We start from the raw sequence: 19656 nt of genomic DNA, 5'->3' as shown, positions 1-19656 counted from the left end.
TGACACTATCCTTCCTAGTAACAATGGGAGAGCATATCTCAGAGGTAAAGCAATGTTAACAACTTCAGAGTGCGAGGCGTTTTTTATTAAGGTAGGGAACTTGTGCATCGACGAGGTGGCATTTCGCCAGTACAGGGCAACCACATTTTATGCGTCTTCTCCGTCTTTGAAACAGTCAAAAACAATTTTTCACGAGATTTTACAGATGCATTTATACACTATTTGTAACACATTTTCTGAAGTGCAAGTTCCAAAACAAGACATCACAGTGAATGAGCTTTATGACAGAAGGAGCAACCAGCTAGCTAACCAGTGATGTCACAGGCATCACGACTCAAAAGAAACACTTTTGCAGGCTTTCACATTATTTAAATTTTATTTCCATTTTTATAAAAAGAATACTGAAATTGAAGAGGAAAAAAGCATATTATGAGCATAAAAGGGCATAATTAACTATTTAAGGTGATTTCCAGAAAACAGTCAAATACCCTATTACTATACGTTGAGGGCAATCTGAAGAACAACCACATCATCAGGGAGGTTTCACAGCTAATGTGTAGATCAATGCCTAGCACATAGGCCTATGCCTAGCAACATGCGGCAATATATGTGCAAGTCACCCTCCAAGAATGATAGGACTAATGTTTTCATGCCGTGCACATTCATCTGATATTATCACTTATATTTGTCCAAGGAATGGTTGGTCGGCAACTTGTTTCTCACTGCTGTCAAAATTTCTGGATGCATGTGGAAAACATGTGGAGAACATGGAAAAGAATTTTGTAGGAACATATTTAGGCCCAGTTTGATCCACACAGATAGTGAGAAATATTCGACACTAGTTGTCGACTTTGACCAGTGATGTAGAAAGTATGCATAAGCTGTAGTAAACAAAATGGCGACTGCAACATTATATCAGCAGCGATTTTCTTAAAATGGACAATGCTACTGGTCAGTCCATGATCACAACCAGGTTTTTATTTTCACACATTTGTTGGCCAACTCACTATCGAATTATCACCTTCCGAAGTAACCTAGACCATAAGCTAAGCTACAGATCAGTCTGTCACCACAATCAGAGTTTTCGTTTCTACACTCATTGACTTCAGCAGCTAAAAACCAAACTGCGAAAATATGGACCAAAAGGTGGTACACAGCAGCCATTTACAACACTGCAATTATTACAGGTTGTGACTGCAACACCTAGAGACTACACAATTACTAATACCTCCGAGTCAAATGTGTGGTATCTGTTTCTTTTTGGTCACATGTATCCTCTCAAACATTGCAATTTTCACAACTGATAGCGTAGGACCCATTACAACTAATTAAGTAAATCTATATGTAATCCAAAGGTCTGTTTGAACACCGCATGGCTTTACTAGCCATGGTCAGATTTAAAGTGATATGCCCTTGTCTTCTTCCAGCTGTTGAACTTCCATAGCTTCTGAACCACAGTGAGTGTATTGTCTTAATGACCTAAAGTTATTGTGCACCACAGGCACCAAAAACTAACACTTGTAACCAGTAACAATTCATTTGATTGAGAGTGTGGCGCCGATGCGGTCGACACCAGCATCAATACGTGTTCGTCTTTGGAGTCTGAGCATCGTCTTTGGACTTTGATCATTGTCTTTGGGCTGTTCCGCCATGTTCAGTTCTTTGTGAGCCTTGCAAGTGTTTAGGTGAATAAATGAACTACTGCTAAATGGGTGTTGTTTGGTGTAACCAACCCAAACTTCTCCCTCACTGGTGACCCCGAAGTGATCTGAACACACAACCTTCTGATGTCCAGCTATCATCACGACTGACCAGGACAGACAATTTGAGTTGGCCCTGTTCAACAAAATTTGTAACATTTGCGGCATCCGGTGCATCCATACCACCGCATATCACCCGCAAAGTAACGAGCTAGTCAAGTGCTGGCAGCGCACTTTCAAGGCAGCTCTTCAATGCCACGACTCTCTTTGGACGGAGGCCCTTCCCCATGTGCTACTCGGCATTCATGCGATCTATAAGGAGGAACTCAAAGGCACAATAGCCAAGTTCGTATACGGACAGAACATTGCTCTCCCTGGCGAACTCACGAAACCTTCTGCCTCTCTCCCTCAGTCTGACTTATCTTCCTTCATGGACCGCGTCAGACGCCACTTCATCAATCTCCACATCACTCCGCCCGCCAGGCATTCCCGCCCTAAGGTTCACGTCCCGAAATCTCTGGACAATTGCGAGTATGTCATGCTCCGCGATGACACTGTCCGTGCTCCCCTCCAACCTCCATATACCGGCCCATACCTAGTTCTCCGGTGCTCAGCCAACACCAATGATATCCAGGTGAAAGATTCAGCTGTCACAGTCTCCATCAACAGACTCAAGCCTGCTCATGTCGAGCTGTCTTCTACCCCCCCTTCAGGTCACGACCACGCCACTCACTGTCGTGGCTCACGACACTCCAACCACTCCCCCCATGTCAGACTTACACACTCAATCGAGTGACTTCCAGCTCCAATCGTCAAGCTCTCCTCTGACCTCACCCACTACTCCAGTCTCACGCACTCCATCGAGCGACCACATGCTCCCCACGTCTAGCTTACTTACAATCACACCCTCGCCGACGGGCCCTTCGTCAGTCCCTTCCACCTCTCCACCGTCGCCTGCCTCGCCCTGTCGAAGTTTCTTCTCACGCCCCCCCCCCCCCTCCCCATCTTGAACGTGCCCTCGCTCGAGGTGTTTGTGCCTGTCCCCCCGGACATAATCATGACATCCCAATAATACTGCGCGATTATACACTGTTCGTCATGTGTTTCTCTTCATCCAATGCTCATGACACAACCTCCGCCATTCCCTGCCACCTGGTGAAATGTGTTCCCCTCCCACCCGACGTCGACCTGGACATGCTTCGTGTGTTCACCACGCCCACCGGAGACATCATTGTCGTCGCTCCGTTCCACCCGCAAACCGCCAGCCTACCTGTCGCCACATGACCAGCACGCCCAGAACAACGCCTGACTCACTTCAACGACTTCCAGGTTCGGTGGCTGAACCTTCCTTCACAACATCTACCCACACAGCTCCCTGACAACGCTGTCGAGCTGACCGTGGTCCAGCTCCCGCGGACCACCGCTGCCGACGCCTTAGTCACCCCCCCCCCCCCCCTCCTCGGCCTCTCAAGAGTACCAGCATCGATATGCATTCGTCTTTGGACTCTGAGCATCGGCTTTGTACTCGAAGCATTGTCTTTGGGCTGTTCCGCTATGTTCAGTTCTTTGTGAGCCTTGCATGTGTTTAGGTGAATAAATGAACTACTGCTAAATGGGTGTTGTTTGGTGTAACCAACCCGAACTCCTCCCTCAAGAGTACTTTTTTGGGAGAGTGGTGGTAGGGGTGGTTAAATTTTCACCTTTAGTCCAAAATTATGAAAGTATTTGCATTGATATCTATCTGAGTTCATCTGAGTGATGGTGGCTTATCAACATGAGCCTGCTAGCCTCATAGAAAAGGAGACGAAGATTTGTGTCAATCACTGTTCATGGATTGAGGAGGAAAGTTGAGTATGACAAGAGGAATATCAATAAACTCAAAGTCACTCAGCCCCAGGGTCTCAAGAAGCAACAGGATACAGGAAGCAGAAAAGTAATTCACTCCATTCCACAGTTCAGCTTTGCTTACCACTTAATCTCTTAACACTCTCACCACCACATGTAGAGCTGTTTGGCTATTAAACCTAGTATTGACTCACTTTGCCTATGGCCATTGCCACCTGAAAAAACAGACTATTACATCATAGAGATTTTACTTTAACTAAAGTTTGTTTTATTTTTGTTTCAGTCATTTTAATGGTGATAACGACTATGACAAACACTATGCTTCTGGCTTCACTATGATGATGTCGCTATGCAATGTCACAAGCACAGTGAATATTACATCATCTTAATGCAATGCACACTGTTGTATTTGTCATGTAGTTATTGTGTGTATTATACAGAAAGCGAAGGGGTAGGGGGAGAGAGAAGCTTCACAGGGAAGGGAATCCTTAAGCCCACAGACTTCATATTTATTATATCATTATTTCCTTACCTATTAGAAATATCCGAGTTCGGTATTTCATTCTGGATATATTCCAAGACCTTTGAGACTGGAACACAGCCGTTTCCATTATGATCCAAAGCGGAGTAAATGATATCAGCAATGTGTTCAGGGCTTTCTGTACGGAAAAAAAGATTGACATTAACTCAGGTTGATATTGAAATTAACCTTAAAAACTTTGTTTTCTTCATTTCACTAACTGTGAATAGTTGTTATAACTACAGGGCAATAACTTGATTACGGTAAGAACTCATTTAGTCAGAACCGCCAAAATTTTCTCCAACTAATATCATTCAGCTGTGAATGTTCACAAGGTATGTAGATCATTAATAGGTCATTTACGTTCATTGCCTAGGCATATTCTCGGGAAGAACTACACGAGCCCGAGTTGAGAATCTGCTTTTAAGAACATACTCGAAGTTTGTCTGTAACGACTATACTCCGAAGCAAAACAGTTCCCATGTTTCATTTTAAGTAAACTATGATTGAATGACGTATTATGATAATGCAGATTCATATTGAAAATGTTAATGAAAAGGAGCACTTTGTAACTCAATAAAGGTCCTCCGGCGCAATGAAGAGCTTATAAAGATTACAAATAACACTTAAATTAATTTTTGTATCTGTGCAATGTACCTTCGCCGACAATCATTTTCGTTTTCACATATCTGTTTATTTCCTTCACATTAACTTCATATTTCCAAATCAAACTAGCCTCGCTAACACAGATGTTTCAACAGCAACACCAGAGTTTCATAATAATTTTAAAATTGTATTGTTACTGTAGCAAATAATGTTATGCGACATGTTTATTAATTTTATTTCATTTTTAATAAATAATAGCGCTGTATTCCATTTACTTTATCCGGTGATTACTATTTGAAACAAATTTTTTGTCTGACGGATCACTTTTTCGTTTTATAAAAGTGAGAGATTGTTGGCAGTACTGTGTTTCGAACGCGGTACCGGGTAAATAGCATTTGGCGCGTGTTTATTCCGAACAAGTGTAGAAACTGTGTGTTTTGTGTACGTGAGGGTTGAATGAGCTTTGTTGTCACCAAGGATACCTATTATAAAGCATCAGACATATGGAGAACAAACGGAAACAATTTCCAAATAAAAATGTACCATATAGAGGTCCTAAAAAGCCCCGGTAGGTGTCAACATCTGATTCCAACCTAAATGGCTCGACCTCTTGCGTTATATGAATAGTATTTACACATCTTTTATTGCTGTTGTTTTCTTGTAATTCTTATTATTTCCTGTGACACACATCGTTTGTTGCTGTTGTTTTCTTTTAATTATTATTATTTGCTGTGACGTTCGCATACACTCGGAACATTACACAATTGTGCTCCAGTTGAGTTTGGAATGATGGTTAACTTCGTTTTGTTAGTTTCCATCACGGAATATGGTGAGTATATCATTTTGCATTAATATCGGTTGCATCATTCTCCTGTGGCCCCTCTGATCATTGGTGTTTACGTAATAATCATTCCCATGTTAGTTATGCAATTGTACATTTCACAAAGCTGTGTAATACGCTTCTTGTTAGCTTGTTATGCAGTGTTTAAATTTCTTTAATTTTCCTTCTGCTCGGTGATGGTTAACTCGTTGTGTGCAATACAATGCACCGGACAGCTCTTGATGTTTTAGCAATCTCCTTGTATGTACATTGGTAGTCCATAACTTAAAAACTTGTATGTCAGCTTCTTGTTTAATTTCTACTCATTGTTCATTTTATCTTTAATGTCAGTCATATTTCTTTTTATACTGTGGAGCAATGGAGGTTACTATGACACACAGTCAGTCAAAGCCATCATTAAGTGTATAACAAATTTTGCAACTGTGGCCTTGCTCAACAATATTTCTCACTTAAGATATACATGTCTATGAACTGTAATATTCACCTTTTATGACTGTCTTAAGCATTTTTGACAAAACAGTAGGCTATACACTGAAGAGAGGGGGAGAAAAAAAAATCAGGTACAGCTGCCTAATATCATGTAGGACCCTTGTGAGCATGCAGAAGTGCTGCAACACGACATGGCATGGACTCGACTAATGTCTCAAATAGTGCTGGAGGGAATTGACACCATGAAGCCAGCAGGGCTGTCCATAAATTTGTAAGAGTACAGGGGAGTGGAGATCTCTTCTGAACAGCACATTGCAAGGCCTCCCAGTTATGTTCAATAACGGTCATGTCTGGGGAGTTTGGTGGACAGCAGATGTGTTTAAACTCAGAAGAGTACTCCTGGAGCCACTCTGTAGCAATTCTGGATGTTTGGGGTGTCACATTGTCCTGCTGAAACTGCCCAAACCCATCAGAATGCACAATGGACATGAATGGATGCATGTCATCAGACAGGATGTTTACGTACGTGTCACCCGTCAGTCATATCTAGATGTATCAGGAGTCCCATATCACTCCGATTGCACATGCCCCTCATCATTAGAGCCTGCACCAGCATGAACAGTCCCCTGCTGATATGCAGGGTCCATGGATTCATGAGGTTCTCTCCATCTCCTTACACATCCATCCACTCAATGCAATTTGAAATAAGACTTATCCAACCACGCACGTGTTTCCAGTCATTAACAGTCCAATATCGGGGTTGACAGGCCCAAGTGAGATGTAAAGCTTTGTGTCACACAATCATCAAGGGTAGACGAGTGGGCCTTCAGGTCCAAAAGCCCATATCGAGGATGTTTTGTTGAGTGGTTTGCACACAGACACTCGTTGATGGCCCAGCATTGAAATCCGCAACAGTTTGCGGAAGGGTTGCACTTCTGTTACATTGAACGATTCTCTTCAGTCATCACTGGTTCTGTTCTTGCAGGATCTTTTTCCAGCCGCAGCGATGTTGGAGATCTGATGTTTTACTCGATTGCTGATACAATACACTCATGAAATGGTCGTACGGGAAAATCCCCACTTCATCGCTACCTCGTAGATGCTGTGTCCCATCAGTTGTGCGCCAACTATACCACCACATTCAAACTCGCTTAAATCTTGATAACCTACCATTGTAGCAGCAGTAACCAATCTAACAACTGCCTCAGACCCTTCTTTTATATAGGCGTTGCTGACTGCAGCACTGTATTCTGCTTGTTTGCATAGCTCTGTATTTGAATACACATACCTATACCAATTTGATTGGTGCTTCAGTGTAGTACATGGTCTATATTTTCGTGGATTTGACATATCACCTCTGTAAAAGGTAATCACTTTTCTCTTTTACAGATATCCAGAAAATATTACTACTTTGAAATATATATATATATATCATCAAATTTACCAGTAGTCCTGCTGACACCAATACTTGATGTCCTTCACTGCATTCCACCTAAACCTTTCATACGTGTACTTTTCAGTGTACTTAAATTTTTTAGGGTTAGAAATAATTATTGATAAATTTACAGTGTTATACACTCATTTTGTTTTTATGACATGTGATTGTCTCCTGCTGTTGTGTAGTGCTGGTTGAAAATGATCACTTATTGAACGTCTAAATATTCTTTCTGGGCTAAATGTATTTTCTAAGGTTTCAAAAGCTTTAATGAAACTGTGAGACATGTTTATCTTATTATCTTACTGCATATTTTATCTCTGTTTATCTTATAAATTGGCTTGATTCCTGTCATCTGCATCTACACCTGAACTCCTCAAGCCGCCTTATGGTGTGTGGCAGAGTGTAGTTCTGGTACCAGTATGACTATCTGTCCCTGTGCCGTCATCCCCCCTCCCCCCTTTCTCTTGTTCCATTAACAAATGGCTTGTGTGAAGAATGATTGTTTGTAAACCTGTGTAATAGCTGTAATTTCTCAAATTTTTTCATTGTCGTCATTTTGAGAAATGTTGTATGGATGGTAGTAATATGATTCCTGAAATCATAGCAGAACGTACTCTCTCAAAATTTCAAATAGTAAACCTGTATAATGCACAATGCCTCTTTTGTGGTGCCTGCCATTGGAGTGTAGGGCATCTCAGTAATGATCTCATGCCAACTAAATGGTCCTGTGACAAAAAACACTACTCTTCATTCAATGTTGTCCCTGTTGTCTGTCAATCCAACCTGATAAAGGTCTGAGAAGACCCATAATCAGTGCTCAGGAATTGATTGAACAATTGCTTTGTAAGCCTCTTCCTTCACGACTGAGTTACATTTCTTTAAGACTGTTGCAATGAATCTGTCTGGCATTTGCTTTTCCTGCTCTCTCTCTCTCTCTCTCTCTCTCTCTCTCTCTCTCTCTCTCTCTCTCTCTCTCTCTCTGATATTTTACAGTATGGTAGTTACTGTTTCAAGTGATTTGTCATGTATTGTGCAGTATGTTACTTTTATTAGCATTCAGGGTCAACTGCCAGTCCCTGCACCGTTCATCAGTCCTCTGCAGATCTTCCCGCAGTTCACTGGTCTTTTGACATTGCTACCTTCTTATAGACAATGGCATCATCTGCAAACATAATGCAGCTTCTGACATTATCCATTAGACCATTTATATATAATTGTGAACAGCCGATGGGCTAATGACATGTGTCGGACTGCGGGTCACACCTACCCCATAGTCAATTGCTTTTACATGTGCTCAGCGACTACCCAGTAACCTTGGTTGAACAACAGTTTCAAGGCACTTCCGAATAGCCTCTCTGTGGACACTTTCCATGGTTTCCAGTTCTCTCCTGCAAAAACATTTCTGTTGTCATTCCATGGTCCATCCTGACCCAAAACTCCTCTTAGGTACCCAGCACTTCGAAGTTGTAGCATAGTCCTGCTTTTTGGACCAGATTTTGATAAATAAGCTGAATATCTTGCCCCTTATTCCTCAAATACTCATTGCACGTGGAAGTTTAATGCACTCTGCTTTCTTGCCCACAGCTCTTGAGGTGCAGGTCATGCTATTCTCCTCTGTGTTTACTGGGCCCTGCTCTCATCCTCACTGGACTATGATAGTTTGAGGGAGCCTTTGCCTTTGAAGTTGTTAGATCCGGTCCATCATCGTGGAGGTTGTTTGGCTACTGGCGCCATCCTGACTAGACCTGCAGACAATCTTCTTACTGAAGCAAAAAATGTTACCTCTTTATTTTCAACTGTACCACATCTTGGCCTCATGTGCAATCACCATTCAAAAATTCCCTGATCAGCCAACGTATCCCATTCTTTATGCATATGAGGGGCATCAACCTCTTGACACCTGCCCTTGGGTGGGATTACCAGTTCGAATGTGCCTCACAGCCCTCTGCCAGGATCCCCACCTCTCCTCCCTGCAGATTACTCCTTGTGTTTTCTTGTACAACCCATCTTGGTTATTGCCCAACCTGTGAATTACAACCAATCTAATGCGAGACCCCAAAGTTTCTAGTTCCCATTGCCTTTCGGCATCTGCTACATTCAGTTCTTCTGGAATTTCTGAGTGCTGCCATCTTTCACTCTGACAGGTCTAAAACAGTGGATGAGACGGAATATGGTTTTACATCCCCTACTGGTCAAGAACACTATTTATTCCCAGGAGTATGTAATGGTTTTACAGCAGAGCCATTAAGAGCTTTATTAAACAGGCCTCCTTTGATCGAATTTTCATATGTAGTGAGTCACTGAGGTGTCCTCAGGCCATTGATGGATGTTTCCGTAATCTTGTCACCATGTGGTCTCTGCTATTCGTGATCTTCTCACTGAACTTGGTTATTCTCACTGCTCAGTTGTCTTCCTTTGGCTCCCCAATCACATGGTTGCCCCAGGGAAGGAAATAGGAGATTGTTTGACTTGAGGAGTGATTACGTGCCCCCAATTCGCTTTTCTGATCCCATTTGCAGATGTGTGGGTGCAAGTAAGACTGCTCAGTCAGACTTGGAATGACATCTGGTTGGCTACTGCCCCATCTAATCAACTCCAGACTGTAAAGGAGACTACTGCTGCACAGTGCTCTTCTTTCCATTCGTCTTGGAAGGGATTGGTCATCCTATGTCATTTTCCCGTTGATCATGCCAGGCTAATCCAGAGTTTATTTTACGTAATGAGCCACTCCCGCATTGTAGTTGTCAAGCCTTACAGACATGCCCTGGTGGAATGCCCCCTTCTTGTGGCCCATGATGTGGAGTGTGGCTTTCCAAATTTTTTGCCTCAAATATTGACATATTCGTGGATGGTTCAATTGATTCTGCATTTTCCCCATGAAAATGGTTGTTTTTATTTTCTAATATAAGATTTTAAGCTACTTTTGGGGCACGTTCAGGTTGGTTGGGTTTGAGCTGCCTCGCTCTGCATGTTGTTTTAGTTGCTTTTAGATGCGGTTTTCTCCTTTTCCACCACACTCTTATTTTTTTTATTCTGCAGGTAGCTCTTTGTTGATTTTATTTATTTTTGTCTATTTATATGTCAAGTTCTGTAGGAACAAATTGAGGAGCAAATCTCCAAGGTCATGGAATGTGTCAGTACATGAAATTACAACATAAAAGCGATAACAGATGAAAAATAAATGTATATAAACCCAAAAAAAGTCAGTCCATAAGTTTAAGTAAATGCAACCAACAGCGCAATAAGAATTAGCTTAATTTTTCAAGGAACTCTTCGACAGAATAGAAGGAGTGACCCATGAGGAGACTGTTCAATTTCGATTTGAAAGTACGTGGATTACTGCCAAGATTTTTGAATTTGAGTGGTAGCTTATTGAAAATGGATGCAGCAGTATACTGCACACCTTTCTGCACAATAGTTAAGGAAGCCCGATCCAAATGCAGGTTTGATTTCTGCTCAGTATTAACCGAGTGAAAGCTGCTTATTCTTGTGAATAAGCTAATATTGTTAACAAGAAATGACACTTAGGAGTATATAAATTGAGAGCCCAATGTCAAAATACCCGGACTCGTGAACAGGGGTTGACAATAGGTTTGTGAAGTTACACCACTTATTGCCCGAACCGCCCATTTCTGAGCCAAAAATATCCTTTTAGAATGGGAAGAGTTACCCCAAAATGTAATACCATATGATTTAAGCAAAAGAAAATAAGCAAAGTAGACTAATTTTCATGTCGAACGATCATTCACTTCTGATACCGTTCGAATAGTGAAAATGGCAGTATAAGTCTTTGAACAAGATCCTAAACGTGGGCTTTCCGTTACAGCTTACTATCTATCGGAACACCTAGAAATTTGAACTGTTCAGTTTCACTAATCGTATGTTTGTTCTATAAAGTTAAAACGTCAGGTTTTGTTGAATTTTGTGTTAGAAACTGTAAAAACCGAGTCTTGCTGTGATTTAGCTTTAGTTTATTTTCTACAATCCATGAACTTAGGTCATGTATTGCATTATTTGAAACCAAGCCCATGTCGCACACAACATCCTTTACTACCAAGCTAGTGTCATCAGCAAACAGAAATATTTTAGAGTTACCCGTAATACTAGAGGGCATATCATTTCATTTATATAAATAAGGAACAGGAGTGGCCCCAACACTGATCCCTTGGACCCCCCCCCCCTGCCCTCCCCCACCCCACACTTTACAGACACCCACTCAAACCCTACATCACAGCCGTTATCAACGTTGTGAATAATGACCTCTTGCTGCCTGTTGCTAAAGTAAGAGGTGAACCAGTTGTGAGCTACTCCCTGTATTCGATAATGGTCCAGCTTCTGGAGCAATATTTTGTGATCAACACAATCAAATGCCTTAGTTAACTCAAAAAATATGCCAAGCGCTCAAAACCTTTTGTTTAACCCATCTAGTACCTCACAGAGAAAAGAGAATGTAGCATTTTTAGTTGTTGAACGACTTCTAAAGCTGAACTGTACGTTTGATAGCAAATCGTGTGATACGAAATTATCAATTATCCTTACATACACAGCCTTTTCAATAACTTGTGCAAACACTGATGACATAGAAATAGGTCTAAAATTATCTAAATTATCCCTTTCTCCCTTTTTATAAAGCAGCTTTACTACTGAGTACTTTAATCCCTCAGGAAATTGACCTTTCCTAAAGGAAAAATATGGCTAAATACGGGGCTAACATGTGCAGCACAGCATTAATATTCTGCTAGACACTCCATCATAACCATGAGAGTCCTTGGTCTTCCGTGATTTAATTATTGACTCAATCTCCCTCTTGTCTTTATCACAGAGGAGTATTTCAGACATCAGTCTCAGAAAGTCATTTGCCAAGAAAGTTATATGATTTCCTGTAGAAACTAAATTTTTATTTAATTCACCGGCAATGCTTAGAAAATGATTGTTAAATACTGTACATATATCTGATTTATCAGTAACAGAAATATTTTTACTGCGAAGTGACTTTATATCATCGACCTTGTACTGCTGACCAGACACTTCCTTCACAACTGAGCATATGGTTTTAATTTTATACTGTGAATTAGTTATTCTTTTGCATACCACAGACTCTTTGCCTTCCTAATAACATTTTTAAGTACCTTAAAATACTGTTTGTAATGGGCTACTGTAGCCTGATTGTGACTACTTCTAACATTTTGATATAATTCCCACTTTGTTCTGCAAGGTATCCTTATCCCACTAGTCAGCCACCCAGGCTGTCTATTACTGCTAGTATCCTGTTTAGAATGTTCTAGTGGAAAGCAACTGTCAAAGAGTATGAGAGATGTGTTAAGGAAGCCATTGTATTTATCATCTATGTTATCGACACTATAAAAATCCTGCTGCTCTTGTTCATTGACAAGGTTTAAAAAATTCTCTATTGCTGTGGATTAACTTTCCTACATAATTTGTAATTAAATATGACATTGGTTTGAGTACAAAAGCCTTTTCGTGTTAAAATTTGTACATCATGGTCTGAATGGCCATTCACGCTTTTACTAACAGAATGCCCATCTAGAAATGAAGAACAAATAAAATATTGTCTATGGCTGTGCTACTGTTTCCCTGCACCCTATTTGGAAAAAATAGTCTGCATCAGATCATATGAATTTAGGAGATCTACCAACATCCTTTTTCTTGCACCATCATATACAAAATTAATATTGAAGTCACCACATATAATAATTTCTTGTACTTCCTACAAAGTGAATCAAAAACCCTCTCTAGCTTGAGCAGAAATGCTCTGAAGTCAGAGTTAGGGGACCTATAAACAACAAGAATTAGAAATTAATTTCACTAAATTCAACTGCCCCTGCATTACATTCAAATATCTGTTCAGTGCAGTGTCGTGATGTGTGACTCAAATGGAATACGGGTTTTTACGTACATAGCCACTCCCCCACCCCACAAGGAACTCCTTGAGAAACAGCCAGATAATCTGTATCCTGGTAAAGGAAGCCTCCGAATTGTCAAATTATTTAAGTGTGCTCTGATATATCAATAATTTCAGAGTCAACATCTATAAGCAGTTCACTAACTTTCTCTCTAATACCTCTCGTATTTTGATGAAATATGCCAATTCCTTCTCTACTTGGAAACATTACGTCCTTGGAAGGTGAGCCCTTAGAGGGACTTCCTTTAAGCAGGTATACCTATCAGCTGACTGCAATCTAAAAAACAGGTACTGCTCGAACACCAACTACTACAGGAATTTTTCCATGAGTGACGCCACCACCACCACCCACTACACTGTCACCTATAAGCTTAGCCAGCCTCCCCTTCCCATACCTATTGATGTGCAGGCCATGCCTAGTGAAACACGATCTACTTGTAGACCCAACTGGCACCACTGAGATGTGACCCATGCTCTCTGCCCTCAGCACCCTCCCCAGCCCCATATTGATCGGTGGGTGCTTTTAAGTGCCTTGACTACTCTGTGTAATAAAGTAGATACATTCTTTCCAGCTGTTATGTTTTTCTCCCCCCCCCCCCCCCCCCCTTTTTTTTTTTTTTTTGCAGATATTTTCATCAATTGTGTTGTTTTTATGACAGAGTACATAATACAAAAAATCACAAATATTAATTCGAGTCGTAGCCATTGCTTTAATTTGCCTAATTAGAAGCCATTGGCATAATTTGTGTACCTAAAAGCTGTGCTAATTATGAACACCAGTAATTTCAAACTTCATTATCATTGTTCTTATGTCTGGAAAGTACCATTTCCATTCTATGATGATTTCAATTCAGATGATTAACTTACTGATTTCTGCTTCGGGAATTGAATTAGGCTTGCCGCAGTACAGTTATTAGGTAACAGCTCGCAAGGTAACATAATGATACATCCATTTATCATTTCAGCACATTTTTTTGTATTACAATTTGAAAATTGTGTGTTTACATTATTCCAAAAGAGACAAGAACCGAGTGTATCATACATACGGAATAGTAATGATGCCTTACAACAGTGGCTTGATGTGGTGACCACGGACTTGTTAAAGGCATTGTACTTACAAAGCTTGTTCTGGTATATAGTCTCAGTCCTACCTGGTGTCTCTTGAGTTTCTAGTACAGCGGCCAAAACTTGTGCCAGCATCTCTGTCTCTAAAGGAGTCTCAAAAATTAAACTTTGCAAGGTAGGCGTTAAATGATGTGACCGTCTGATGTATATGTCATCATGTCTCTCCTGTTGCACACCAGAACTGCAACCCTGAGATTTCTTTCTTTCCCTCAGCAGCCGTGGAAGCATTAAATCTGAATTGAAACTTTTGTAGAATGGAAACGATACATTTCTGGACCTGGGTTCCTGTTCAAAGTATTATGCTCTTACTATCCTTTACAAGTCCTAAAAGACTGTAACGGGAATTCCTGAACACCCTGTACTCTTGCTATGCCATTGTTTTCAATGGGCCCCCTTGACAGGTCAGGCGTGCACTACACACCGGAAGCAGCTACTAGGGTAGCAGAGTACGTGTGGCGTGCACACGGGGGTTTTTTAGGTTAGAGGGACCCCCCCTTGGGCGAAACGATAAAATACCTGACGGCTTACCAGAGAGGACATTATCATCGTTGATAAAGAACGTCCGGCCTCAGAGACCAAAAACAGGAAAAGTTAACGTAATATTGGTAAACTGCAGGAGTATCCAGGGCAAGGTTCCTGAATTAGTATCTCTTATTGAAGGAAATAGTGCGCATATAGTATTAGGAACGGAAAGTTGGTTAAAAACGGAAGTGAACAGTAACGAAATCCTAGACACAGAATGGAATATATACCGCAAGGATAGGATAAACGCCAATGGTGGTGTATTTATAGCAGTAAAGAATTCAATAATATCCAGTGAAGTTATTAGCGAATGCGAATGTGAAATAATCTGGGTTAAGTTAAGTATCAAAGGTGGGTCAGTTATGATAGTCGGATGCTTCTATAGACCACCTGCATCAGCAACCGTAGTAGTTGAGCGCCTCAGAGAGAACCTGCAGAACGTCGTGAAGAAGTTTCGTGATCATACTATTGTAATAGGGGGAGACTTCAATCTACCGGGTATAGAATGGGATAGTCACACAATCAGAACTGGAGCCAGGGACAGAGACTCTTGTGACATTATCCTGACTGCCTTGTCCGAGAATTACTTCAAGCAGATAGTTAGAGAACCAACTCGTGAAGCTAACGTTTTAGACCTCATAGCAACAAATAGACCGGAACTTTCCGACTCCGTGAATGTAGAAGAGGGTATCAGTGATCATAAGTCAGTGGTTGCATCAATGACTACAAGTGTAATAAGAAATGCCAAGAAAGGAAGGAAAATATATTTGCTTAACAAGAGTGATAGGGCACAAATCACAGAATATCTGAGTGACCACCATCAAACGTTCATTTCTGAGGAAGAGGATGTGGAACAAAAATGGAAAAAATTCAGAAACATCGTCCAGTACGCCTTAGATAAGTTCGTACCGACTAAGGTCCAAAGCGAGGGGAAAGATCCACCGTGGTATAACAATCATGTACGAAAGGTACTACGGAAACAAAGAAAGCTTCATCATAGGTTTAAGAGTAGTCGAATCATAGCTGATAAGGAAAAGCTGAACGAAGCGAAAAAGAGCGTAAAGAGAGCAATGAGAGAAGCATTCAACGAATTCGAACATAAAACATTGGCAAACAATCTAAACAAGAACCCTAAAAAGTTTTGGTCATATGTAAAATCGGTAAGCGGATCTAAATCCCCTATTCAGTCACTCGTTGACCACGATGGCACCGAAACAGGGCGACCGAAGAAAGGCAGAAATACTGAATTCAGTGTTCCGAAACTGTTTCACTGCGGAAAATCGTAACACGGTCCCTGACTTCAGCCGTCGCACGGACGCCAAAATGGAAAATATTGAAATAAACGATATCGGAATTGAAAAACAACTGCTATCACTTAGTAGCGGAAAAGCATCCGGACCAGACGAGATACCCTTAAGATTCTACAGTGATTATGCTAAAGAACTTGCCCCCTTTCTATCAGCAATTTATCGTAGATCGCTGGAAGAACGTAAAGTACCTAGCGACTGGAAGAAAGCGCAGGTCGTTCCCATTTTCAAGAAGGGTCATAAATCAGATGCGAATAATTATAGGCCTATTTCGCTTACGTCAATCTGTTGTAGAATAATGGAACATGTTTTGTGTTCTCGTATTATGACGTTCTTAGATAATACAAATCTCCTTCATCATAACCAACATGGATTCCGCAAACAGAGATCATGTGAAACTCAGCTCGCCCTATTTGCCCAAGAAATTCACAGTGCCGTAGACACTGGCGAGCAGATTGATGCTGTATTCCTGGACTTCAGGAAGGCATTTGATACGGTTCCGCACTTGCGTTTAGTGAAAAAAATACGAGCTTACGGAATATCGGACCAGGTTTGTGATTGGATTCAGGATTTCCTAGAAGAAAGAACACAACATGTCATTCTTAACGGTTCAAAATCTGCAGATGTAGAGGTAATTTCGGGAGTACCGCAGGGAAGCGTGATAGGACCTTTATTGTTTACAATATACATAAATGACTTAGTTGACAACATCGGTAGCTCCGTGAGGCTATTTGCAGATGACACGGTTGTCTACAAGAAAGTAGCAACATCAGAAGACTCGTACGTACTCCAGGAGGACCTGCAGAGGATTAATGCATGGTGCGACAGCTGGCAGCTTTCCCTAAACGTAGATAAATGTAATATAATGCGCATACATAGGGGCAGAAATCCATTCCAGTACGATTATGCCATAGGTGGTAAATCATTGGAAGTGGTAACGACCGTAAAATACTTAGGAGTTACTATCCGGAGCGATCTGAAGTGGAATGATCACATAAAACAAATAGTGGGAAAAGCAGGCGCCAGGTTGCGATTCATAGGAAGAATTCTAAGAAAATGTGACTCATCGACGAAAGAAGTAGCTTACAAAACGCTTGTTCGTCCGATTCTTGAGTATTGCTCATCAGTATGGGACCCTTACCAGGTTGGATTAATAGAAGAGATAGACATGATCCAGCGAAAAGCAGCGCGATTCGTCATGGGGACATTTAGTCAGCGCGAGAGCGTTACGGAGATGCTGAACAAGCTCCAGTGGCGGACACTTCAAGAAAGGCGTTACGCAATACGGAGAGGTTTATTATCGAAATTACGAGAGAGCACATTCCGGGAAGAGATGGGCAACATATTACTACCGCCCACATATATCTCGCGTAATGATCACAATGAAAAGATCCGAGAAATTAGAGCAAATACGGAGACTTACAAGCAGTCGTTCTTCCCACGCACAATTCGTGAATGGAACAGGGAAGGGGGGATTAGATAGTGGTACAATAAGTACCCTCCGCCACACACCGTAAGGTGGCTCGCGGAGTATAGATGTAGATGTAGATGTAGATGATATGACTGTCTACTTCGAAGGACAGTGTAATTAGCAAATGTGTTAATGATGTACACATTAGTTACTGTGAATCTAGGTCTATATTGGGTTACTGTACTCTATCAGTCATGTTGTAGGACATCAGCAGAATGCAGTATGTGGCTTACCATTTATGTATGCATATATTATAGTAAATGATACTCAATCCGGCCATAAACTGTAGGTGATTCCACATCAAAGTGCTATTAAAATATTTGAAATGTAAAAGTTGTGTGGACCAAGTCATGCAAAATAGACTGCTTCAGGCACTTTTCAGCAACATTCGACAGAGGCCCAAGTACTGATGGCATATTGGCACAGGTAAATAGGGTAACATTACTACTGGAGCACAGGTGGGAGAGCTGCGGATGAGACATCTCTCATCACATGCAGAGCCTTGGGGACACCCACCTGCTGGGTGTCTTGTTACTTTGCTCTTGTTTTTACTATTGATGGTCCAACTAGTGACCATTACATTTTTAGCATTCACATTTTTCTGTTCTGAATGAGCTGACTAGAAACATTCTTAGCTTTATCATTCTCTTCACTGTTCATGGCAGGGGTTGGATGCGAGGTGGGGCTCTGGGATACCACTGGTTTGCTCTAACCTACATGCTGGCCTATACATACACTTCACCATAAATTCGCCCTCAAATGTGGCATCAGCATTGCCTTCAAAGCCTAGATCTCACTGCTCCTATCGACTTCCATCATCAGAAAACATAGTTTCCCAACATCACTGCACCTGGGTCAAGGGACTTGTGTGACCTTAACTCCCAATCAACCAGCATACCACCGTGACACACAGTATGAACTTAAACTAAATATTTGTCGGCTAGTATTGGAACATACACTTTATGTATATGGCTCAAGAGTAGAGTGTGATATATAGTCACAATTGTATGAACTTTTCAGGAGGAAATCGAAACCCTAGGGACAAGAAGCACTTCAACTATTTATCCAAAAGAAACTGAATCAATTATTGTAAGAACAGCTGTAATGGAAACCAAAATACACAGTACGAACCAAGAAAAAAATATTTATCATAAATCAATGGTAGTGCTGAAAATACAGTTTCAAGTGGAAACTGCAATATGTAGGTACAAAGATATGCATGTTTTGGTAGTAAACTGAAACATTTGTCCCACAAGAATGTTTAACTATGTATCTGAATGAAAATAAACCAGGTATCGTAACGAAACATTTCAGCATTAGTGGGGACCTGATATACAGGGTGAGTCACCTAACGTTACCGCTGGATACATTTCGTAAACCACATCAAATACTGACTAACCGATTCCACAGACCGAACGTGAGGCGATGGGCTAGTGTAATTGTTTAATACAAACCATACAAAAATGCACGGAAGTATGTTTTTTAACACAAACCTACGTTTTTTTAAATGCAACCACATTAGTTTTGTTAGCACATCTGAACATATAAACAAATACGTAGTCAGTGCCGTTTGTTGCATTGTGAAATGTTAATTACATCCGGAGATATTGTAACCTAAAGTTGACGCTTGAAACCTCCGACGTTCAGTTGCGTGTTGTAACAAACACTTCATTGCAGGGGCCCAAACAGCTGCAACATACATCGCGTTTCTACAGAATGATCTGCCAACGTTGCTCGAAAATGTCCCACTGGAAACGCATCGACGTATGTGGTATCAGCATGATGGTGCACCTGCACATTCCGTAATTAACACTAGGCTGACCCTTGACAGGATGTTCAACGGGCGTTTCATAGGACGTGGAGGACGCATAAATTGGCCAGCTTGTTCTCCTGATCTTACACCCCTGGACTTCTTTCTGTATGGTACCT

General features: G+C 41.2%; 2 protein-coding genes across 3 annotated transcripts in view; one reads left to right on the top strand and one right to left on the bottom strand.

The window, feature by feature from the left end:
• Nucleotides 1-4818, bottom strand: part of LOC124595527 — a 291163-nt gene extending 286345 nt beyond the window's left edge. The window contains exons 1-2 of the mRNA XM_047134296.1: nt 4723-4818; nt 4078-4204 (exon numbers count right to left, since the gene is read on the bottom strand). Coding sequence (XP_046990252.1) covers nt 4078-4204; nt 4723-4738 — 143 coding nt within the window. The 5' untranslated portion in view covers nt 4739-4818. The remainder of the gene's footprint in view (nt 1-4077; nt 4205-4722) is intronic.
• Nucleotides 4819-5048: 230 nt separating this feature from the next.
• LOC124595388 (DNA polymerase delta catalytic subunit) overlaps nt 5049-19656 on the top strand; it is a 173672-nt gene continuing 159064 nt past the window's right edge. The window contains exon 1 of one of the 2 annotated variants that reach the window (XM_047134108.1): nt 5049-5239. In XM_047134108.1, the coding sequence (XP_046990064.1) occupies nt 5175-5239 (65 nt within the window). In that variant the 5' untranslated portion in view covers nt 5049-5174. Of the gene's footprint in view, nt 5240-5415; nt 5501-19656 lie in introns of those variants that run through there. The other variant, XM_047134109.1, reaches the window with a different exon arrangement.

This window comes from Schistocerca americana, chromosome 2 (assembly GCF_021461395.2).
Source record: "Schistocerca americana isolate TAMUIC-IGC-003095 chromosome 2, iqSchAmer2.1, whole genome shotgun sequence".
NCBI classification, from domain to species: Eukaryota; Metazoa; Arthropoda; class Insecta; order Orthoptera; family Acrididae; genus Schistocerca; species Schistocerca americana.
This window is presented reverse-complemented; position numbering and strand designations above follow the sequence as displayed.